The sequence below is a fragment of the Chlamydotis macqueenii genome, chromosome Z (assembly GCF_036417535.1).
Source record: "Chlamydotis macqueenii isolate bChlMac1 chromosome Z, bChlMac1.mat, whole genome shotgun sequence".
Lineage (NCBI taxonomy): Eukaryota > Metazoa > Chordata > Aves > Otidiformes > Otididae > Chlamydotis > Chlamydotis macqueenii.
In genome coordinates, this window is record NC_141593.1 from 29,191,426 (window position 1) to 29,216,928 (window position 25,503).

Below are 25,503 nucleotides of genomic sequence, written 5' to 3' on the forward strand. Positions count from 1 at the left end.
TAAATTTGCTCTCAACTATCAGTTTTGCAAAGAATACTTTGCTTTGTTACCAGCAACTCTTCCATACCACATCTTTTTTCAAGAACAACCTTCCTCTCCTGGCAACAAGCCATTTTAACATTTCTCAGCTCAGATAATTTGGCCACAGGTATCTTCCACATAGCTCTAACTCCAGCATCACTTCACAGTATTTCTACCCCAAGCTTAAATAAAACATTAGTGCAATGAATAAAAACAACTCAAAATGCCTTTAATCATGCTGAAAATCAAGTTTAACTGATTAAGTTTTGCTTTTATTTACAAGGACAGAAATTTACAACAAACTAGGCATCCCTCATAATTGAATTGTTTAATAAAGTTTAAATCCTGAGTTATCAAAAGTTATTGCTTCACTGAAGTTGCAGAAATTGCTAACAGACTTTTTCACGTTTTTGCCTCCCAGTACAAATTCTTCACCCAGAGCTTTTTCAAACGTTTAAGTCAGAGGCAAAACACAAGACAAAAATCAAAACTGAGGAAAACCGTAAATATCAGTGCAGCTTTAGTTAACTAGCTGTGCATCAGCTAGAATACAGTACATTTGCTGAGAGTCAAGACACTTGAGTTATGAACTAAAACTCAATTTTTCAAATCATTAATAGCACTTTTAAAAAAACAGAATAAATGTGTGATATAGGTAGTATAGTTTCAAAATCAGATACAATCAAGTGAGTGATGATTAATGCACATTTTAATGTAGAAAGATCCACTGGTTTTCAGATACTGACGGCCAGTTCATTATGATTACAGTAAATAAACCTCCTGCCCTAGTGCATGAGTCAGTTGACAATCTTTGCAAGTGTACCAAGTGAAACTGGTTCTTACCACTACTGTACATAAATACAGAACAATTTGAAGGAAAAATACCTGACTGGGGAGGTGCTGTCTATCACAGCTCACACAAAGTGTCACAAAATTTTCTTTTACATGCCCTGAAGACTTCCCAGTACTATAATGTATCATGTATCATCATGTTGAAATGATGATTCATGCACAAAATCTGCTTTGGATATAATTTGACAATTGTTATGAGATGAACAGAATACTAATTTGTATAATTTGTTGTGTATAATTGAAACACAGAATGCTTCATATATAGTTTGGAAAAAGCATAAAGAAGTTTCTTCGGGTACAAAGAGTTCTTTGAATTTCAGAAACTAACATTAATTATTACACTGCACTGAAAAAAATCTGAGAGTATAGAAAAAAAAACGAAAGAGAACAGTGGCTTCTGAACTCAAAGTTCGTAAATTAAAACTGGGAGATATTCTAAGTCACTCACACCCATCCTGTGTAAAAAAATCAAGAGCAATCCAGAGATATTAGACATCTTTTTAAAGATGACTCTTCTTGGTATTTTTCCCTTACGGAAAGCAAACTGTATTTGAAGAAACAGTTAAATGTATTAGCAAAATGCAATACTGTCACATTACCAAAAGTCTCTCCAGAGGAAACATCAAAAATTAACCAATTTAATAAATTAGAAGGTAACTCGAAATTTAGAGTAGATTAATTATAAAAGACATCCACATAAAGGAGTGGGGACTTGGCACTCTTACAAAAATGAGAGCAAGTCACATCCTTATATGCTGATACTGAAAGATCCCAACAGGAACAAAACCACAAGATAACAGGTCAGACTTACCCACTCAAGTTGTAATGCTGAAGAGACAGGCAAGATAGCATGAACTAAGTTTTTAACAGAACATATTATTTGAAAAAATATAATCTAGATAGATAATTACCACATTCCATCATAAAATCAATTTTTCTGCATTGTGCAGGACTGGGAATGCAATCTACATAGGCATCATAGCTTTCAGTGACTTCATCCAGCCACAAAAGTAATGTTTAGGACTTTGCTAACCCGGCCCCTAAACGATGCGAACAAGTATCTTTTAGCTGAAAGTCTTATTTCAATAGGACGGATAGGATTGGTAGGTGATAGTCCCCATGTGTATGTGAACTACAGTTATATTTTATATAATGTCATGAGGCCTTTTCATTACAATTGCCATCATATTATGCTAATGATACCTCCTTAAATACAGTTTTAATTGAAAAAAAACAAACAAAACACTAGACAAACTGTCATTTCAGTGGAAGAACCAAGGAGAACTGTATTCATGTTGACACGAAGTATTGGTATATCCCCAAGAAAGTAGTGGTCTTTAAACAGTCAAACTGCCAAAAACTACCATTTGTCACCAAAGTACTTTAAATTCTTGTGAAAGTGTTTGCCACAACAGCATTCTGTGTCACAGAGACTGCGCAGTTAGCACTGCATTACTGCCAACATTAGAAGACAAAAAGGTCATAGGTGCAGGACCAACCAGAAGAAAACGTCCAGTTTGGAAGCCTCTCCAGTAAGGCACGGAGTTGAGGTGACTTTTGATCTTCCCCAAAAAAGTAATGTGCCGCTATAGCAAGGGAGACTATTCCATCAGAATGCTTTTCTGGGGCCTGAAAGTGAGAAAAGAGCAACACAGTGTTTAAGATTGTTTATGGCTTTAAAACATAACATCAATCCAGACATACTTTTCTGCAGACTTAGTATCTATGCAACAAACTTGCAGCTCTTTGGCCTATATGTTAAAACACTCCCTATCTTGAAACATAGCAGTCCGATTACATTATTAGTTCAATCTGAATTGAACTTGCAACTAGGCATTTAGATCACAGTGGCTCTGACGTGTTACGTGGCTTGCACATGCTGTAACATCAATGTTTGCATCTGTTGGTTTTGCTGACAAATCAAAACGTGGACTCCAGCATAGCATTTATATTGATCCTTCCGTTGTGAATCCTTAGGATGAAAAGCCTTTTCTGCCCAGCTTTGCCACTATCCACCTACAAAGCTTGCAAGATTCCTGTCTGCCTTTATGAAATACCCTTAGAGGATTCTTTGGTTAAGTGTTTAGACTGCCTGATCCGGGAAGGAACGAGGGACTTCCTGAACTTTCAAAGGTTCTTGTAATATTTACTCAAAGAATAAGACACTGTTAACCTATAACAAAACCATATAGATCTGCAAAGCATTCTTCATTGGTAAGTTAATGGCAGGGGTATCATAAATGCCACTGAAAGAGCAATGCTGGAAGCCTTGCTTCCAACTGAAAATAATGTAAAATCAAATTTAGAAAACAAAGCTTTTAAACTCTCTTTAGCTTCAAGACAGATAAGTTTCCCACAAAGGACTCCCTGTAATTTCCAAAAACAAAGCAAACAAAATATATGAAAAGGAAACTACTCACAATAGGAAAAAGAACTCTGAAATAACAGTAATAAAGATAAAACTTCAAGAACTATAAGGCTAAGATCAGAGAAATCCAAACCATGTAGACAAGGAAAATATTTTCCCTTTGACTGTTTGGGAAGTTAGTGGACTAAGCATCAAAAATATATGTGAGCTGATACATGAAGCTGAGGGACAAATTAAAAGAGGGAAGCTAAAATTATGATCTATCAAATAAAGCAAAGCTTAAGAAAGTTATAATGCCATTTTTTACACAAGAATGCAGAAATGGGTGACAAGAGGGCAGATCAAGGGATCACCAGGTTTCCAGCAGCAGCATACTCACCGTCAGTTCTACCCAGAAGTGCCATGGTGTAGCCTGCAGCCCATGGGAGTAAAACACAAAGTAGTCTCCTCCTACGCTAGCAACCGGCATTCCATCCCCGAGAGACCAGCTGGACAGAGCTGACCCTTCATGTGGCCGAATATAGAGAGACATGTGACTTGGACCTGCAGAGACAGCAATATATATCTAATGTATCAACAGGTGGAGGTAGAATAACCATCTGTTTTCCTATGTAGTAGCATGTTATCTGCTATTTGTTTCGTCCAAAACACGATACAACAGTCTTCTCTACAGAAGCTTCAATTATTTCTAAGCAGGGAGATAAATGAGATGATGATGTAGGAGAGGGACAGAGTTATAAAATAAGCTTTAAGAAAGGCCTTGCTATAAAAAGTTCAAGGCTTACTCAGAATAGGACAGGTAATCAGTCCCTCAAATAACAACTGCAAGACAACACCCACAGCTTCTAGTGTGTTATTGAACTGAATTAATTCATGCTAATCTCACAAAGCTTTTATCTTGGGAATGGCACTAGAACCTGCAGTACTGGAGTCAAAATCTAATTTATTACAAGTGTAAAAATGAACACAAGTCACAAACTCAGAGTGGTGGTCAACAGCTCAATGTCCAAGTGGAGACCGGTGATGAGTGGCATAACTCAGGGAACAGTATTAGGACCAGTGCAGTTTAACATCTCTGTCACTGACATGGACAGGGGGATAAAGTGCACCCTCAGGAAGTCTGCCAACAACACCAGGCTGTGTGGTGTGGTCGACATGCTGGACAGGAAGGGATGCCATCCAGAGGGACCTTGACAGGCTGGAGAGGTGGGTCCGTGCAAACCTCATGAAGTTCTTAACAAGATCAAGTGTTAAGGCCAAGTGCAATCCCAAGCACAAATACAGGCTGGGCAGAGAATGGATTGAGAGTAGCCCAGAGAAGGACCTTGGGAGTGCTGGTGGCTGAGAAGCTCAGCATGAGCCTGCAGTGTGCACTTGCAGCCCAGAAAGCCAACCATATCCTGGGCTGCATCAAAAGAAGCGTGGCCAGCAGGTTGAGAGAGGTGGTTCTGCCCCTCTACTCTGCTCCGGTAAGACCCCACCTGGAGTACTGTGTCCAGCTTTGGAGACTCCAACATAAGAAGCATGTGGACCTGTTGGAGCAAGTCCAGAGGAGGGCCACAAGAATGATAAGAGGGCTGGAGCATCTCTCCTGTGAGGACAGGCTGAGAGTGTGGACTGTCCAGCCTGGAGAAGAGGAGGCTCCGGGGAGACCTTACTGTCGCCTTTCAATACTTAAAAGAGGCTTACAAAAAAGATGGGGAGAAACATTTTAGCAGGGCCTGTTGTGATAGGATGAGGGGCAATGGTTTTAAAAACAGAAGGAGGTAGATTTAGACTAGATAGAAGGAAGAAATTTTTTACAATGAGGGTGGTGGAACACTGGAACAGGATGCCCAGAGAGGTGGTAGATGCCCCATCCCTGGAAACATTCAAGGCCAGGTTGGATGAGGCTCTGAGCAACCTGATCTGGTTGGGGATGTCCCTGCTCCTTGCAGGGGGGTTGGACTAGATGACCTCTGAAGGTCCCTTCCAACCCAAACCATTCTATGGTTCTATGAAACCAGAAGCTTCAGTCACTCACCAGATACTTCAAAGCTCAACCTCACAGAGTTCCAGGGCATCAGCTCCTTGGACAGAACTTTAAAGTGAATGGGGCTTATCGGAAAAATTTCTGGAGCAGGAAGATACCAGTTTTTCCTGTTTAAAAAAAAAAAAAAATTAAAAGTTTTAATGTATTCTCAATGCAACATTCAGAGCCAAGAAGTTTTTGTATAGTACAGCTGACTGTAAATTAAATATTCAAAAACTACTGATTCTAGCAGAAGGCAGGTAAAATCAGCATCTTGTGGCCAGACAAATATTAACAGAAAAATAGTCACCACTGTGTTCATTCATTACTTTTATCCGCCTTAATTTACAAAACAATAAAATAACTATATTTGCGTCTTTGAACTGCTACACTTTTCCTCAAAAGATTCTTGGGGTATGAGAAATAGTCGCAGTAGCTAGTTTTCTTCTGTGGAGACCAGCTATTCTAGACTTCTTCTGCTGTCAGGTGACGAAGGGAAGAATGGACAAGACATACCTACTCCTAACTCTGAACTGCCCTTTTGAAGGCCCCGCCTTCACCTTTTTCTACACTGGTGCTGACATCAATTTTCCATGCATCAACTTCTACAGCTCCTGCAGGAGACCCAACAATCTCTTGCAGATATTGCAGCAGAAGATTCTGCATCTAGACAGAAGTTTAAGTGTCTTCTGAAGTGGAAAGATCATTTACTTTTAGACCAAGATTAGCCTTACTTTTTCTTCCCTTAGATAAGTGAGACTGCATAAATGACCTATGTGCTTTGGCAGTAAGCACTCAAGTGAAGCGGTGTTCAAACCAACCGGAACATGAAATGCACTGGCAGAATCCAAGGAAGGCCACAGAAGGGAGCCCGCTCCTCGCACCGAGTTCTAATGGTGTCATTGATTTCAGGCACATGGGGAGTTATGTGGGATATTCCATTATAATCAAATCCATTAATCCATATACCAGAGTCACTTTTAACTACATTTCCATCTAGATCATGAAATGTCCTTCTTGTGTGCTAGAAGAAGGAGTGGGGAAAAAAAGAGGAAAAAAAAAGCAGTTTACAAGAGTCAGAAGTGATTCTGAAATATCCTCCATGTTAATCCTTAATGTCTACTGCATTTTCAGTATGCACTCAATACATATACGAGTACTTAGGAATGCATATAAAGAATGACTCAGACAAAAGAAACACCACAAAAACACCTACATTCAGAAGATGACTGCCTGTAAGTATTTGCTCATCTCCCATCACATTCACTTTTAAAATTATCATTGCCTAGTCAACTCTCACACTTAAAAAACCCTCTAAAAAAACCTGCTCTTCTGATACAGATGAACTGAACACAGAGACTGAACAAGGGAAACATTAGAAATTCTTTCAAATACAGAAATAATCATTAAAGCTTTTAAAATCAAGCAAGAAAGGGAAGGTTATTCTTTGCGGGGGGGGGGAGGGGCGGGGGAAGGGGTAGGGTTAAGCTTTAAAAAAACCAAAACACCCTTGCAACCAACAGAGGCAATACGATTCACAAGACTTTTCTCACCTGGAGAAAGACTCGTTTAGGCTTTGGATTAGCTGCATCAGAACTGTAAGGAAAGAAGATTCCACTACAAACAAGAATCAGGGTGACTGCAAACACAGTAGTTAAAGTTATTAGCGTCGTTTTTGTACTTTTGACAAGGTAAATGAAGTTAATCTAGAGAATAAAAAGACATCCCAGTTATAAAACTGCAAGACTTAGAAATAAGACACTACTCTTGTAACTCTAAAATCCAATTATGGAACAGAAAGTACATTAATCATTGCAAGTACTACCTGACACAAGACACTTCTTTGTCATCTCAGTATTTAAAACTAAAAGGAATAAAGTGTGTACTTCCTGGAGCTTTCAAAAATTTCCTATTTTTTTAAAAACATGTAGCAACAAAAACCTAGAACCTTTATAGCAAGGGCAGCAGAAGAAAAAAGCCACCCTAAGAATTTTTTATTTGAAGTGTAGTATATGTATTGTTCAGCAACATATTACACTTAAAATGAATGCCTGTTCAAATTCCAGCATTAAATTGCATATTTTACACCAGTCTTTACTACATCATCATAGAGGAGATACATTTTTGTAACCCTTGCTTCAATGACTTTTCTTTGCCCAACATAAAACACGGAATCTTTAACATGTTTCCTACTAGCTTCCTGTGAGACTTAAAATATTGTCAAAGTATTGTTAACTTCAAGTATTAATTTAGAAAAACATTAATTTTAAACTCTACAGAAAGCTTAAATGTTTTAAACATTCACAAATTCTACTTACAAAATAAGATGACAGAATCATAGTGCTGACCACAATAAATCCTGCCAACACCACATCTGGTGGAATTTCTGAACCACTTCGCCCCATGATAGGAGTAAACATCTCAAATACAGTCCAACCAAGATACATCATATACAGATAGGGAACAAACATTCCCAGCATGTACATCATGACAAACTTCACTGTGGTGCCTACAGGGGACAGAAAAAAAAAAAAAAAAAAAGACAAAAAAGAAACATGAAAGCTTAAAAGGATATAAACACACAGCTTTGCTAATATATCCACATACTGCTGCAAGGCCCAATACATGATACTGGTCCTCAACCCTGACATGGATACTGAAAGGAAATCTCATTTTGCATAGCCAGTGCAAAAATAGCTCTTTCAAAAACAGCATAAAACTATTACCGAATTACAAAAAAAAAAAAAAAATTAACAGGAGTTCTGTCCCAAACAGTGTTTTTTAACAACCTTTAGTGTCCCAAGTATCTGATCACTTATCAGTAACTTCACATAGTATCACTCTTTTTAGCCTGAGACACAGGATGTTTTTTCAGTGTATTTTTTTCAAAGAGCTTCTCCATACTTTCAAACTGCCTTAAGTTCAAGAACACTTTTTCTTGTGAAAAAACTGTCATGTGTGTGACAGTTTGACTTTTTGAAATTTAAAGTTGGGGACTTCTTTTGCTTAAACAATAGAGTCTGGAGGAAAACATCCCCTATACAATAGTAGGGACAGAAATACAATCTCCTCCCCTCGAAACACATACCTTTTTGGATGAATTCTTTATGGATCATCAGCTTAGTGAGTAAAGGAAATGCAACCCATAATGTACAAATGAATGCTGAACAAAGGCCCATCTGAGTAATCATAGTCAATACTATAGACCAAATCATCAATGAAGCATCAAAAAAAATATCTCCTAAGTACTGCTCATTCATATTCTGTAACAAAAAAAAAGCAGATACAGTCATTACTGAGCATATTACATGTATTGCATCTCATCAGAACACATAGAAAAATTCTTATTTCTTTTATATAGTTGTCTTCCTTGGATAAAACAATTTTGAAAATCATCATCTCATCATTCTCTTACCATTTAATTTATTCATGACAGTATACTTTTAAAAAAAAATTAAAATCTGCTCTGACATAGCTTGAAAAAGAGATTACATAGGCTAGAGCAGAGGGAGGAAGGGAACATACAAATGACAATACCAAGAAGATGGAAGGCTAATGTTGCAGGTACACGGGCAAATAGGGCCTTTTTATAAAATGCGTTTGTATTTGTGAAGCATATAAAAAAAAAAGTTATGTACTACTTATGTGTGAAAAAATTATTTATATCTCCTGAGATTCGAAACCTGGTTTTGAACAGCAGCTGTTAATACACTTCTGACACAAAGCATTGTTATTAGTGCACAAATATTATACTGGTGCCTTTATATGTCATGCCACAGCTGTCACTTCAGAAGTCTGCTTTTAAAAATATATTATCTGTCTTGAAGAAAAGACATGCATGGGTCTGATAACAGCAGATACAATTTTTAAAAAGGAGTTTTAACCATCAAAAATGTGCTTTGTTTTTGTGTTTTTTTTTTTTTTAAGCTACATGGACAATGCTGCAGTGTTTGTAATGCAAGATTCTTAACTGTGACTCCTGCTAATTAGCAAGAAGGACTGCATGCGTGAACAATGGCTATTACAAAGCACCTTGTTTAGTTCCGTGCTGAGAAGGAAAAAAAAAAAAAAAAGGTTGAGGCAGAAATGAGTTGCCAAACCTATTTCAAAACAAAAAGCTTATTAATTCACAAGTTCTTGAGCCACTAACAGATTAGCTTCCAAAATTTTTATGCAACTCTAAGTACAATGTAAGTCACAGACACAGCACAAACTGTATGGTGTCCTGCAAGCTCTAGCATGCAAGAAAATTAAGAGACTCATGATAAAGAGTTGGTTGATCTGCTGACCAGACAATTAGCAGGCAAGAAGTAGATCCAGAGCCTGGAACAGCTGAACAGTTACATCTCAGCTATTTTATAAATGGCTCATCTTTTCCACAAAAGGACACCACCACATACAAATTATTGGCTAGCATATGTATACCAGTTAACACTCCCCTTCCCCGAACAATGAAAAAAACCCACTTCCAGATAAAGACATGATGGATCCACCTAGAACTTTCCATACAATCAGATTTCATTAACTTCTTAAACTTCTTGCAACATTTGGATGAAGCTGGATTTAGCTGGCAACTTAGGTTTCCCAAACTCCCTTGCCCAAAGCTTGTACAAATAGCCAAGAAGCTAAGTAACAGCAAGCTGAATGACTAAATGTTACTATGCCTAAAACCTAAACCCAACAGGCTCAAGTAGTCGACTTCTGTCCTGGAAGAACATAATCTGTCAGATACCTCAAGGCACCACGTCTAGGCCCTATTTGTTTTTAATACAAAACCATTAAACTATCATCTAGACATATGGGACTGTTATTAGCTATAATTATGACATTATGCAGTTTAAATCGTGTTGGTTAGTCTATAAAAAAGAACTCTTAAGCAAAAAAGGTAGACAGACAATAATAATGACAAATGATAGCAACAGCAAGGTAACACACACCAAATCCCCACTAAGCCTTGCAGAGGCCTAAATTACCTTGAGAACAAGGACTACCAAGAGCTCTGTTCCATCCCCAGCTGTGGTCAAAACAACTAACAATCAGAATAATCATAAAGGGAAGGGTGACTACTCAAATTTTCACAACAGCTTCATTTAGAAAGCTCTGTACATCACAGATTACTATAGTAAAAGAGGGTATGACAGAACTAGAAATTCTGATAGATGTAAGCAAAAAGCCCTCATATGAACCATCTGGAAAAAAATTGTATTATTTGCTTAGGTTATGAATACAAATGACCTCAGTGAAACATAGAATCATAGAATGGTTAGGGTTGGAAGGGACCTTCAAAGGTCATCTAGTCCAACCCCCCTGCAAGGAGCAGGGACATCGCCAACCAGATCAGGTTGTTCAGAGCCTCATCCAGCCTGGCCTTGAACGTTTCCAGAGATGGGGCCTCCACCACCTTTCTGGGCAACCTGTTCCAGTGTTCTATAACTCGCATCGTAAAAAAGTTTTTCCTAATTTCTAATCTAAATCTACCCCCCTCTATTTTAAAACCATTACCTCTCGTCCTATTGCAACAGGCCCTACTAAACAGCCTTTCCCCATCTTTCTTGTAGGCCCCCTTGAGGTACTGGAAGACCACTATCAGGTCTCCCCGGAGCCTCCTCTTCTCCAGGCTGAACAGCCCCAACTCTCTCAGCCTGTCCTCATAAGAGAGGTGCTCCAGCCCTCTTATCGTCTTCGTGGCCCTCCTCTGGACCTTGTCCAACTGGTCCATGTCCTTCTTGTGTTGGGGGCTCCAGAACTGGACACAGTACTCCAGGTGGGGTCTCACCAGGGCAGAGTAGAGGGGCAGAATCACCTCCCTCGACCTGCTGGCCATGCTCCTCTTGATGCAGCCCAGGATGCTGTTGGCCTTCTGGGCCGTAAGGGCGCATTGCCTGCTCATGTTAAGCTTCTCATCCACCAGCACTCCCAAGTCCTTCTCCTCAGGGCTGCTCTCAATCCATTCTCCGCCCAGCCTGTATTTGTGCCTGGGATTGCCATGACCCAAGGTGCAGGACCTTGCACTTGGCCTGGTTGAACTTCATGAGGTTGGCACGGGCCCACCTCTCCAGCCTGTCAAGGTCCCTCTGGATGGCATCCCTCCCTTCCAGCGTGTCGATGGCACCACACAACTTGGTGTCGTCGGCGAACTTGCTGAGGGTGCACTCTATCCCACTGTCCATGTCGCCGACAAAGATGTTGAACAGGGCCGGGCCCAGCACAGACCCCTGAGGGACGCCACTGGTGACCGGTCTCCACATGGACATTGAGCCGTTGACCACCACTCTCTGAGTGCGGCCATCCAGCCAACTCCTTATCCACCGAGTGGTCCGTCCATCAAACCCATGTCTCTCTAGTTTAGAGAGAAGGATGTCATGCGGGACAGTGTCAAAAGCTTTGCACAAGTCCAGGTAGATGATGTCAGTTGCTCGTCCCTTGTCCACCGATGCCGTCACCCCATCATAGAAGGCCACCAAACTGGTCAGGCACAATCTGCCCTTGGTGAAGCCATGTTGGCTGTCATCAACCACCTCCTTGCTCTCCATGTGCCTTAGCATGGTTTCCAGGAGAATCTGCTCCATGACCTTGCCAGGCACAGAGGTGAGGCTGACCGGCCTGTAGTTACCTGGGTCTTCCTTATTCCCCTTTTTAAAAATTGGGGTTATGTTCCCTCTCCTCCAGTCATCGGGGACCTCACCAGACCGCCATGACTTCTCAAATACAATAGCCAGTGGCTTGGCAACTTCATCCGCCAGTTCCCTCAGGACCCGCGGATGGATCTCATCAGGTCCCATGGACTTGTGCACCTTTAGGTTCCTCAGATGATCCCGAACCTGCTCTTTGAGTACAATGGGCAGTTCTTCATTCTCGCAGTCCCTGCTTGCACATTCTACAGCTTGGGTGGTGGGACAGGAACTCTTGTCAGTGAAGACTGAGGCAAAAAAGTCATTGAGAACCTCAGCCTTCTCCATGTCCTGGGTAACCAGGACACCAGTTCCCTTCTGGAGGGGGCCTACATTTTCCCTGGACTTTTTGTCCCCTACGTACCTATAAAAGCTCTTCTTGTTGCATTTTATATCCCTGGCCAGATTCAGTTCTGCCAGGGCTTTGGCCTTCCTTACCTTATCCCTGGCCACTCGCGCAGCCTCTTTGTAGTCCTCCCAGGCTACCTGTCCCCACTTCCACCCTCTATAGGCTTCCTTTTTCACTTTCAGTTGGTCCAGGAGCTCCTTGCTCATCCATGCCGGCCTTCTGGCCTTTTTGTCCGACTTGTTTTTCATCGGGATGCACCTCTGCTGAGCTTGGAGGAGGTGTTCCTTGAATATAGACCAACTTTCCCGGGCCCCTCTTCCCTCAAGGGCCGCCTCCCATGGCACTTGGTCCATCAGGTCCCTGAAGAGGCCCAAGTCCACCTTCCTGAAGTCTAGGGCAGAGAGCTTGCCATGTAGTTTCCTTGCTGCCCCGTGGATCTTGAACTCCACCATGTCATGGTCGCTGCAGCCAAGGCTGTCCTTTAGTTTCACATCCCCCACCAGTTCCTCCCTGTTGGTGAGCACAAGGGCGAGCGTTGCACCCCTCCTTGTCGGCTCCTCTATCGTCTGCAGGAGGAAGTTGTCATCCACGCATTCCAGGAACCTCCTGGGCTGCCTGCGCCCTGCCGTGTTGTCTCTCCAACAGATGTCAGGGTGGTTGAAGTCCCCCATGAGGACCAGGGCCTGTGACCATGAGGCTGCTCCTATCTGCCTATAGAGCACTTCATCTGCTCTGTCCTCCTGGCCAGGCAGCCTGTAACAGACCCCCACCGTAACATCCCCTGTCCGTCCCCGTCCTCTAATCTTGACCCATAAGCTCTCTGTCAGCTCCTCCTCCATCCCCAGGCGGAGCTCCACACACTCCAGCCGGTTGCTGATGTACAGAGCGACACCCCCTCCTCGTCTCCCCTTCCTGTCTTTTCTAAAAAGCCTATACCCCTCCATGTTGACGCTCCAGTCGTATGTGTCATCCCACCACGTCTCCGTGATGCCAATGAGGTCGTAGTCCTGCTCGTGTGCAAGCATCTCCAGCTCTTCCTGTTTATTCCCCATGCTGCGTGCATTGGTATAGAGACACTTCAGCTGGGCCCCCGACAAAGCCGACTTGCTGGCTGGAGTGACAGGGGTGCTATTGGACTGCAGTTTAGGTTTATTTGCACTTTTCTGTGATCCTTCCTCAGCTTCTGGACCCTCGGTGCTGGCACTGGCGCCATGCTGACAGCAGTGGGCTGAACTGTGCTCCCCCTCTCTGAGCAACACTAGTTTAAAGCCCTCCGGACGAGCCTGGCAAGTCTTTGTCCAAGCACACTCTTCCCCCTCTTGGTTAGGTGCACGCCATCCACCCCTAGCCGCCCGGGCTTCTCAAAGCACGCCCCGTGATCTAGATACCCAAAGCCCTGGCTGTAGCACCACTCCCTGAGCCACGAGTTAACCTGCCAGATACGTCTGGCCCTTTCAGGTCCCTGCCCTTCGACCGGGAGGATTGACGAGAAGACCACCTGCGCCCCAGAGCCTTTGACTGTTGAACCCAGAGCCCTGAAATCCCTTTTGATGTTTTTTAGACTGCTGCCAGCTGTGTCGCTGGCCCCCACATGAAACACCAGCAGTGGATAATAGTCTGTGGGCCGTATGAGGCTAGGTATTCTCTCTGTGACGTCCCTGATATGAGCCCCCGGCAGACAGCATACCTCCTGAGAGACTGCATTGGGGCGGCAGATGGGTGCCTCCGTACCTGTCAGGAGGGAGTCACCCACTACTACCACTCGTCTCATGCATAATAAAAAGGACAGTATAAAATAGAGATAATTAGAATTTCAAGTTTCACCAAAAAATGTAAGTGCTAAATTAAATAAAGAATTAAAATATTAAAAGATACATAAGGAGGTACCATACCAAAATAAATTATTGAATTTAGGGAACAATTATATTCATAGGCAAGAATCTGGTACGATTCAAAGAACATTCAAGTATATATGTAGATTCTGTAATTATAAAGAACAATGAAAGGTCTCAATAAATCTAAATTCTCCAGCTGTTGCTGTGATCTCTTGTTACTGAAGTGATGGCAAGAAAGGAAGGTGCAGATAGGGAAATAAACAGTACCATATAATGTATTCTACTAGGCATTTGTCTTTTTTTCTGAAGCAGCTCCTAAAGGTCATTAGAAAGCCTCAAATCATGAAGTTCTTAACTCTCTGATTTAGCAGAGCAATCCCTATGCTTAGATGAAGCAATTTTTACAGCAACATTTTAAATACTTCTGTCCAATACCGAAAACATTTTGTATCTTTTTAATAAACTAATAAATAAAGACTTCCACAGATTAAACACTACATTACTCTGCAACATTAGCAACTAAGTCAAGCTTACCTCGTAGAACAACTTCTTGGTTAGCGTATGCATGAGAATGAGCTTAGCTGCAGCAGCAGTGCCATAGAGAAACACAGAAACATAGAAATGGGTGTACCAAGAAAGAGACCGTCCAATGATAGAGACGAACACTGCCACTATAAGGACCGTCACCAGTGTGCAGACCCAGTTTATCAGCGTTAAGCTGAATGCAGTAAACAATTTCTTCAGGTTATGAACAACTACAAAGAAGAAAAAAGAAGCTTCATTCAACAGTCACGTATTCTACTGCAGACTATCATCAAGATTGTAATTACCCCACAATGTAACGGCTTTAATGACCAAAATAAAACTGCATGAGGAGTTCACACTGAAGATTTCTGAACAGCATGCTATAAATCACTTCGCTTATTTCTTTGCAAGCCTTTTTGCAGTCTTCTCCACTGCAAGATTTATTCCCACAGTATAAGTGTATTCTGCAGATTACCATGTTCCTAATAGTAAAAATTTCTCTAGGGAATCTGTGGAGCCACTCTACCATCTATAAAGTATTGGGGGGGGGGGCGGGGGGAAGAGTTGCTTTTTTTGTCATTTTTTTCTTGCTCCAAAAATGTTTGCTTGATTGTGGGTAGGGGGTGTTTGCTTTGGTTTGATTTTTTTTTTTTAACAGGCATGTTCCTAAACATACCTGAAAAGGTCTAACTAGAAGATTTAATTTTTGTTTTCTTTTTCACCATTTGTTGTTCCTGCAGATGCACTACTGTTAAAGAAACATGACTCTGAAGCCCTACCTGTGCTAATAGAAGAAAAAGTTTATACAGATACTAAACAAATTTCTTTTTTTTTTCCATTCTCAGATCTTTAAAAGATTTAATTTTAATCTTCATGCAAGGATAAGAGACATAACCGTGATTCATAAATGCTAGATATCTAGGCCTACCATAGTCCTTTTTCCTCATAATTATTCCCAGCTGAGAGACTTAAACACAAAGCAACTTATATGGCACGATGCACACCTAAAATTTATTTCTAAAGTTTATCTAAAAAGATGCTTTAATCGCCTGAATGCTACTTCATCTGCTAATTGCTATTTGTTAAAGAGTAATGTGATTGATATTCCTTTTTAAAAAAAAAAACCAAAAAAACTAGACTTACCTCTGGTTTTGGGCTGTAATACTTTCTTGCTTAAATAAAGAAAAGCAATTGCTGCTGTAATATAGTTCATGATGGTGCCAACACGAGCAGGATAAGCCAGGACAAATAACCCAAGTACATCAAAGAACACAACCTTTCCATGTCGATACTCAAAAGATTTAGCCAATTTATCTGACGTTGCCAGGTATTTTAGGACAGCTAGAATATTGTCACCTATTAAAAAAGCAGATGCACAACTACATCAAGGTTGATAAATTTGTAGTCAGTATTCCTTTAAATATAACCATACTGTGTTGAGATATCCTCAAAGATGTGAATATACAACTGATTATTCTGAAACAGGCATCTGATGGTACGCACAGCATAGCATTTTCATGAGCTAATCCACAGAGCTGTCACTAAGATCAGTACACTTGGGAAGTTTCATGTATGTAAACACTGTTGCAATGAAGGAAGCAGTGAAGCTTTCAGCCCATCAGCCCTTGTTCAGGTCTGATATGAAAGTATTGGACTTCAAGGCTAACCTATAGAAGAGTCTATAATTTCTTAATCTTCCTCCTCTTCTCCCTGCCACTAGTAACTAGTAACTCCTCCATGTTTCAGTGATTATTAATTACATGCCGTTCTTTCTCTAGATGACTGGAAGGTAGGAGACAAGGAAGCTATTTTCTTTTGTAGCTTACAGGTACCAACCACCACTTCCTTTACCACAGTACAGCCAAAACACACGTAATCAAATGAGAACAATTGTTCCCAACTTTCATTTTGCTGTTACTTGACCTGTAAAAGCACTCACTGGCTGAAAAGTTTGTCTTTTTTTTTTTTTAGCAAGAAAGTTTGCGGGTTTTTTTTATGTTTAGCAAGAGATGTTCTACATAACTACCATGACCAGTAGAATCATCTTTCCAACAAGAATTCAGAAGTGTTACTTTCTGTCTTGCAACTTCATAGGTGCAAGAAAGAGATTAAAACTCTTATTCATGCTGGTCATTTAAGTTGGCTTCTGTATAAGCTTAAAGAGGGAAATGGTCAAAATCCTGTAGGTGTTCAGGATTATGTTAGTTTTTCCTGGGAAAATAAAAGTCTTACTGTAACTTTCTCTACTGCAGTCTGTCAAATAGCCTGTTATCAGCACAACCTGTCAGTAGAAAATAAATCCTGTTTATCCATAGTCTGTGTGCTACCACATTAGTTTTGCTAAGATCCACCCTAGAAGAAAAACCTCTGCTGGCAGATCAGTCTCTATGCCAGCCTAACCATAAGCTTCTTATGAGGAACATTAATCAACAAGGGGACTTACTGAGAAAAGAGGAACACAGAACACTGAACAATCAGGTATCAATAGCTAGATTATAACCTTAATAAGATTCCAGACTCACTTCCAAATCAATGTCACTGGATGCTGATAAAGATTATTTTCCCAAGTTGACCATACCTATTTCCTTTGTATTTTAAATACATTCATTCAGTTAGTTCTTTGCTCTTTAGAGTATGTCTAGCATGTTCTAAATTTGTAATTAAAACTATGAATTTCTTGTGATTATGGTCTTACAGCAAAATGGGAAAGCAGCTACAACACTACTTTTAGTAAATTACTGAATTCTTGAAATACCAACCTGCTCTCTGAATGGAATCTGTTAAAATTCTGTCTGACGTGTCATATTTTGTATGATAAATGTAGCCATTTTCAATAAAAGCCAAATCTATTCCTACAGAGAGAGAAAAAGCATGTTTGAAGTGATCTAAACTTAAAAACCTCAAAGCAAATATGTGAAAGCCTCAGACATATTTCACAGAAAATGCTCTGCTTCGTAGCTGACTCACCATCCTTAATGATGAACAAAATAGTCTGCTTTGTAGAAGGAAGACTAACTTGGATTCCTTGTATTTAAAAAAAGAACACTTTTACAACATTTTAAAATATCTGTGCTTTGTAATGTCTTGATTTGTATGACATCTGTACACAAACTGATCTCTACTGGAGAAACATATGAAACTTCCTGATTTTCTTAGCTTCAGAAAAGATGTGCAAGGTGCTTTCCAAACATTTAGTAGTAAAACATCAATAGAGATCCATGCTGAAAAGTAATAAAAAGCAGCACTGTGGAACTATAGAAACATCTTCTTAAAATACCAGGTGTGTCCTTTCTACTTCTAATTGTAAACAGCTTTTCAAATAGCCAATCTAAAACCTCTTAATTTAAAAGCTCAAAAAATTTGTAAAAATAAACACAAAATATTCACCTAAAAAAAAAAAAGCTTTTCTGGGAGATTAATTATACATTCAGTGTTTCCAAATACACACCCCCTCACCTGCATAAGCAAGGAGCTGCTGTTTGCAATCTGAATCTTCACAATTTTCCAGAGGTTCAACAAATCAGACCTCAATTCTAACAGTGGACAGAGAGGAACAAACTAGTTCTTTAATACAATTATTTGCCTTCTATTTGTTTAGAAAAAACAGAGGTCAGTGAGAAATCATTTACCATTTATAATCTAGATATGAGTCCAAAAAAACCAAGAACACACTGTACAAAATCAGCTACTTTATTTCCAGGCTAGAAGTGTACTTTGGAACAGTTCAGAATATGTCAACGTGTTTTGTTCTAAGAATCAATTCAGAAATACCACTTTTCTTGAAAGCAACTCCAGTGACAACCTGTGCCAGACAGCAAGGATTTCACAGAAGTTTACATTCCTTTGAATTGTGTTTGCATTGTGTGTTCCACATTTTTTCCTCACCAGTCACTCTCTGCACAATGGATAGCAAACTGTAAACAGATTAGCTCCTGTGCTTGATTATGGCCAAAAAAGTAATGAAAAGGCATTGATTACTAAGTCACTATCTTAAAAAATATTATTTTGGTTTATCCATTAGGTAGAGACATTTAATTCCTGCAAGCACGTTATGAGCATTATTACCAAAATGTTTCAAAACAGAATATTTAATAGGTGTACGGTTCATCCCTGGAGTGTTTTTCTAATTTTCGGGAAACTTTCCTACCACGTGGTTTCTTTGTGGAAAACACCAGTCTCCAAAAAACAACCTTCACAACCTACAGGACAACCAAAATCTAAAGGCTCTTGCCTTAGAAAAGAAAAGCATGAAAATGTGCTCCCAAAGTGAAAAACAAAACAAATTTGAGGACCTTTACATAGTGAGCTGCAGAACCGTTTCCTTGTTGTAAACTGAAGATAAATGGTTGCATTACGCACATTGACGTGTCTTCTGATAACATACCTGGAACATTGCCAAAGTCCCTGTAGATACGGAAGTCTGTATCTGCTGGGATAATACCACTCTGAAATATTTCCTGTGCCACCACAGAGGCAAACGGATGTTTGGCTGCAGCTACGTATGCTTGTACCAACCAAGGATTCTCAGGTCCTAACAAAACAAAGTTCACAACAAATACTCATAAAATTATAAAATAGTTAAGGTTGGAAGGGACCTTTAAAGGTCATCTAGTCCAACCTCGCTGCAGGGAGCAGGGACATCTCCAACCAGATCAGGTTGCTCACTTCTTGAACTTCAGTTAACATATATATCTTTATGATAAAAATGCAAAGAACTCACTAGAGTTTTAACAGTGTTGCCCGACAGGGTATATACTAAGTACATTTATGTTGGCTGAACTATTCACACCTGAGAGAAAGAATTAGTTACACTTGGGGGAACAAAAAAAAAAAAACCAACAAAAAAACCCCACTGATGCCTTGAGTGTTCAGTGGCAGAGTAGATAACCCATCTCCCAGAAGAGACCCAGCACTAATGAAGAAGTCACAACCTTTAGTAGAGTTTCCAATTTATGATCTATGCATTACACCTCAAAATTGTTTAGAGAAAAGTCTCTCCACTAAGGCACTCAATGCAAGTAAACAATTAAGCGGGTTCAGCCGTAGAAGGAAGTCTGCAGTCCAACTAGGATGGAGCAGATGTTTAACTGCAGCCTGCAAAACACAGAAGTCCTGCTGCTTCCTGAGCAGCAGATGGAGTTCTAATGCTAGCACCTCCCTGCAAAGATTTTGAAAGAACTGCTGTGAAAATTAAATGAAGCATAAGAAAGTAGGAATATGTAAGATATACAAGACATCCAAATCTGTTCTTCTATTTATTACCTTGACGTAAAAGGGAAATACAACTTCTATAATTCTCTTCTACACAGGCTTCCCACCTATGAGGCAATTTCTGCGGCAGTAATTTAGCCTACATGTGTCTAAAGATGGAGAGCAACTTATTTGCTGCACAGAGTTGGGAAAGAGGCATAGAGGTTCTCCTGTCTTTTGCTTATGAGTCACTTCCAATACTCCTTCAGGTCTATATTGTTTATTATCAGATTATCCTAGTGTAGAAACTGGACAGAATGCAAGCTCATACCTGTTTGAAAAACAAGTTCTTTTCCTCCTACACCTGCTGCCTCCAGGTTAATAAAAGCTCTAATTGACTTGGCCCACTCATGTTGTGTAATGAAGCCGTGACTAGCCTTGAAAGAAAAACAAAACAAAACAAAAAATAGGTCAAATATCTTCCAGACCAGCCTAAATGTTATTTTCCATCACATATGATCATAACTAAAGACTGGACAAGGCAGCCAGATCACTTAAAACATAAACAGATGCAGGAAATCCAACTCTTCCAATTAAATTAAATTGATATGGACAATATTCTTAATCTAAGTATATTCTTCCCTTTGAAATAATCTTCCTCAGAGTGTTAAGACTGGCATTTAAGTAATATTTGATGTATAATTTATAACTCTGGCATATTCTCACCTGCAAAATATTTTCTTCTGCACCATTAAATAAGAATATGACAGCATGCTGCAGGGGCTCTGATGATTTTGAAAGTGTGTTAAGTATTTCAAGCATCACTGCGCAGCTAACAGCATCATCACTGGCACCTTAAAATAATCAGCAGAATAGTAGGGCTTACAATGAACACACAGAATTGCAAAAGAAAAGAGAGAAGAAAAAAGCTTTATGTTATCTCAGTCACTTCATCTAGCTGAGATACAATTATGTCAAGCTTTAGTATATTCTCTGCTACTGCTTGTACCCTGTGTCTGTACTAGTTAAAAGCAACAATAGAAAGAAAAATAATATTCAAAAGTTCAGCAAGTGAAGTACAAGATACCAAATCCAATACTACCGTTCAAAAAAGGTAAACTAACTAGATTACTAAGCAAAGTGATAATTATCTATTTTTCTAAGAACAATAAGCAAAGACATGGTTTTCACTTACAGCACACTCAAATTTTAAAGATAAACATTCCCACACAAGTCACCCTAAAGCAATCTACACTATTAAAATGTATTCAAATAAGTGGACAAAACCTCAAAGTAACATAAGGCCAAGACTGCAAAATAAAGCAAAGGAAACACCGTAATTCAGCCCTTTAAAACATTCTTAAAATTAAAGTATACATTATAACAAAGTATTTTCATGGTGAGATGCTTTCCACCACCCTTCTTTCTTTGCAGAAAATCTGTTTTGCTCTAAGCTGAGCAGTCTGCTCTCTTCGAGTTCCTCAACACTATTCTAGACTTACTCTTACTTCCTCACACCTCCTCCCATGCCCCACTTCTTTAAAAATATTGACTAAGCATCTATCTTTTAGCCAAGATATCCCTCACTGCCCCATTTTCCTCACCTTAGTGCAAACTGTAGCATCTCCCTACCCCACTCTAATAAAAAAAATTTGGGAGCGAACAGAGAAATTTAACCTCATTTCATCAGGTCTGGTTTGCATATATGATGCCAACATGCACCAAGATGAAAACAGTATGGTCAGGCCTCAGTATGCTAGTAGAGCAGACTCATTAGCTGCTAAAATTGTTTAATTTACACATAAAAAAACCAGCTTTTCTGAAGTTTGTAACTTGGCAAAATTTAGACATATCTGTCCCTTCTGTAAAAAGGGCATATTCCTGACACAAACACAAATCTCAATTCTAAATTTTAGTCTTAGCTTGTTGTATGGAAGTACTTAGAACAAAAAATAAAACCAAAATCTTTTCAAAACACTGTTCTCTATTTCTCATAAATTAATTCTACTGAGTAACTGCAACGAAAGTAATTGATATAGACATATCCTGTGTTACAACTAATAGAAGCAGACATGCAATTTACATATGGCATCAATTTAAAGGTCGTTTTCAATAATCATTGTAGTATGCTAGTGAAGTATTCTTCCTAAGTGTAGGCAGCCATATTTAGACTATAAATACAGTAATTGGCATCTCTGCAGTTCCTAAATCACAGAGCATGTATCATAATAATGCAGTTATTAAGCTTAATTTGGAAACTCATCTTGCCTAAATACCACTGAGGAGTTCTATGTATTATTTGTTAACAAAAAAAAGGCACAAACAGTACAGCAAATGATTTGTTTCTCTAGCTAATTACTCAACGGTTTTCTCAATTATGAAGACTATTTGCATGTGCTAAAGAACAGAAGGTTTACCCTCCAAAATAAGCTATCATGTGGGGTGTAAATGAAGAAACGTCACTAAAAGCTGTGCTGCTGGTGATTGAAATCTGTAGGTATTTTTCAACTGCAACAACAGGCACACACCTGTGACTGACTTACAACAAATGTTTTTGTGCGGTTTTCAGTTCCCTACCTTCCTGGCACTGTTAAAACAATGTATTTACAGAGCTGTTTACACCCTTGCTGCAATAATTAACATGATTAGATTTATAAAAATGCAGAGGGACAGGAATAAGAGAGTATGCAAAAGCAACAGTGAAAGTAGCAGCAGGAGAGATGTACACATTAGCAAAGGCAACAGTACCTTGATCTTTGATCACTACAGTCTTTTGAGACAAAAGGTTTGAGAGCAAAGAGAGAGAGAGGAAAAAAAAAAAAAAAGGCATAGCCTAAGGATGTCAGACTGAAAATTAGATATAAAGTTCAATAATAGCAAAGGGATGGTAAAACACCGACTGGTTACCAGAGGTGGGAACAAAGCACCCTGTGAAAAGGAAGCCAGGATAAAATCAGTACAGAAGTATGGAAAGACCTGAACGACAGGTGGAAGCAGCACACGAACTACATGTATAAGCAGTGAATTACAAGAAAGGCAGATATAACCAAACTTTCTAGAAATGCAAATATATAACCATAATTTGCTGCCTACCAAAAAGTGAGGGGGAAATCTGACTTTAATAGGACCAACCTATCATTCTAAATACTTAATCTCACTAAAATCAAGCAGACTAGTTGGCACATTTTCTAGCATGTGCCTGTAAGGCTACTTGGTACAAGAAGACTCATGGAACATACAGAAACACAGAATGAACATGTGGACCAACCTGGGGTATTTGGTACGGAATCGAAGTGACAATTGCATAACACTGCATGCTCAGCTCCATTTCGAGGTTCCAGCTTCACTACAATATTGGTTATGTTTGCATAGTAACTAGTAAAGCCTCCTAAAAAGTCAATGCTGAAAGAGCCTGTGGGCCTCTGTATGTCTACAGATATCTTGTGAACATCTGTGCTTTCTCTTTCTATTGCCCTAATTTGTTGCAAGAGGTAGTTAACTGCAAGAACTTCATTTTCTGGACTTCCAACCGTTCTGGGCCCAATTGCTGTTATGTTGTCAAGATATCGCCTGTAAGAGATGAATTACACATTGAGCATCAACATGTTCAACATTTAGTATGTAACTTACCTACAACTGTAACATTTTCGTACATCATTCTATTTAAAAACTCACAGTAAGTGGAAGAGACTAAGCCAATTAGACAGTAACTGTAGTCAAGAAGCCAAAGATCATTATGGCAATGGGCAAACAGTATTGATCTTTACTCAGGGCTCCTCATCCTATCTATCATGACCTAAAGGAGGCTTAAAGGAAAGATATGGAGACATTCTTCAGTAGGGCCTGCTGTGATAGGATGAGGGGTAATGGTTTTAAAATAGCAAGGCCATAGATTCAGACTAGACATCAGGAAAAAAATTTTTACAATAAGGGTGGTGAAACACTGGAACAGGTTGCCCAGAGAGGTGGTTGATGCCCCATCCCTGGAAACATTCAAGGCCAGGTTGGATGGGGCCCTGAGCAATTTGATCTGGTTGGAGATGTCCCTGCTCCTTGCAGGGGGATTGGACTAGATGACCTTTAAGGGTCCCTTCCAACCCAAACCATTCCATGATTCTATATTAACTACTGTTTTTCCGGTTTGACTATACCGGTCCAAGAAAAAAACAAAACAGTGAATAGAGATGCTCAAGATCTTCTCTTTAGCAAGGTTCTGCATGTGCAAACATGCTCTTCCCTGAGCATCTGAACATGCACACTCCCAGCAAGATTCACACCAGCTAAAAGTTTGCCAAGAAACTTTCCCAGACATGAAGTACTTCGTAACACACGAGAACTAAGCTACAGAAGATGCACTGTTGGACCAGCCCAAACCAGCATTTTTAAGAAGCAGCCAATACGAGAACTGGAGCCCTTGCACTATTTTTACCTACTTTCTGCCAACGTCCAGGCGAGCCCTGCGCTCTTGCCAGGGCAGGGGAAGAGAGAAGCACTCTGCAAAGGGCAGCTACTCACGGGAGAACGCCCCCCGCCCCGGCTCAGCCGGCCGGCGGGACTCCCAGAGCGCACCGACACTACCGACCGGGCCGTCCCCGCCCTGCCCTGCCCTGCCCTGCCCGCCGTACCTGGCGCGGGGGGCGCTGAAGTCGCGGGGCCCGGCGGGGGACGGCTGGCTCAGCAGCTGCCGGTGCGAGACCTGCACCAGCGCCCGCAGCCCCAGCAGGTACAGCAGCACCAGCGGCGCCCCCCGCGCCTCGGGCAGCGGCGGCAGCAGCCGCCGTCGCCCCGGCCCGGCCCGCTTCTTCCCGCCTACGTCGTCGTCACCGTTCTCCCGTGGCGAGCGGTCTCTCCGGTGGCGGTCGCGGTCCCGGTGGCCGCCGGTGGAGCGGAGCCGCCACACAGGCGCCGCTGCCGCGCTGCGCTCCATGGGCCGCGCGCTGACCCCCGGCTGCCGGCGCGAGCTCCGCCGGGAAGACGCGCGAGACGGAAACGGACGAGGGTCAAAAAGCGGCGCAGTCCAGCGCCCCCTCCCCGGCTTCTCGGGTGGGTACGGCGGGGCCAGAGGGCGGTGGGCGTGGCCCTGACGAGTCACGTGGGCAGAGGGCAGGGCTGCGGGTCCGTTACGGGTGCGGCTCGTCGTCTCGCGGAGCGCCAACGGTCGGCTGTTTCCTTGCAGCGGCGGGTCTGCGTTTTGCCGCGAAAGCGAGGCCAGGAAGCCCTCGGCGGCGGTTGCCGGGGGAGGGCAGCGGCCCGGGGGCGGTGGAGCCCTCTGTGCCGCCACAGCGCCCGGGCGAGGATCACCCCCCGACCCCCTTCCCCCGCTTTGTGCACCGCGTCACCTCACTCGCAAAGGTATACAAGGAGAGCACCCGCAGGGATGCGGGCCCGGGCCATTTTTCCTAGCAGTACCATACCGCTTGGCAACGTACCTGGCTACTCCTGAAGATACGCTAAAAGATCCTTGCTTCTTGCCCTCTGTGACGTAATCTGGAAACAAAATACATAATGACATAGTCCAGGGACATGGCTGTTTCACTATATCCAGTGTTGCAGATAAACACCGAACGTTGCTGGTTTCTCCACTGCCCCTGTGTTGCCACATCGAAGCTTTCGAGCAGCAGCTGCAATACCATTTGGGATGGGAAAGTGTGAAGGAGTGGTGCGCTAAAATGTGGTCACTC

The 25,503-nt window shown here is 41.2% G+C and overlaps 1 protein-coding gene across 1 annotated transcript; it reads right to left on the reverse strand.

Annotated features, from left to right (window-relative positions):
* Positions 1 to 230: 230 nt before the first annotated feature.
* ERMP1 (endoplasmic reticulum metallopeptidase 1) lies at positions 231 to 24,749 on the reverse strand. Its single transcript, XM_086771056.1, has 15 exons — positions 24,448 to 24,749; positions 23,091 to 23,392; positions 20,549 to 20,676; positions 20,154 to 20,259; positions 19,017 to 19,163; positions 17,392 to 17,484; positions 15,776 to 15,988; positions 14,642 to 14,862; positions 8,341 to 8,515; positions 7,571 to 7,761; positions 6,806 to 6,958; positions 6,074 to 6,276; positions 5,265 to 5,380; positions 3,621 to 3,784; positions 231 to 2,502 (listed from the first exon to the last, which is right to left on the reverse strand). Exons 1-15 carry the CDS (start codon positions 24,747 to 24,749, stop codon positions 2,338 to 2,340), a joined length of 2,679 nt encoding a protein of 892 aa, XP_086627182.1. The 3' UTR covers positions 231 to 2,337.
* Positions 24,750 to 25,503: the final 754 nt, after the last annotated feature.

Excerpts from the sequence above, each read along its gene's own strand:
- ERMP1 (XM_086771056.1), bottom strand. The coding sequence starts at position 24,749 with ATGGAGCGCAGCGCGGCAGCGGCGCCTGTGTGGCGGCTCCGCTCCACC. Across the intron at positions 15,989-17,391 it reads AGATTCCATTCAGAGAGCAG|GTGACAATATTCTAGCTGTC; the intron begins GTTGGTATTTCA and ends CTTTTTTAATAG. Across the intron at positions 7,762-8,340 it reads TAAAGAATTCATCCAAAAAG|GCACCACAGTGAAGTTTGTC; the intron begins GTATGTGTTTCG and ends TGTCCCCTGTAG.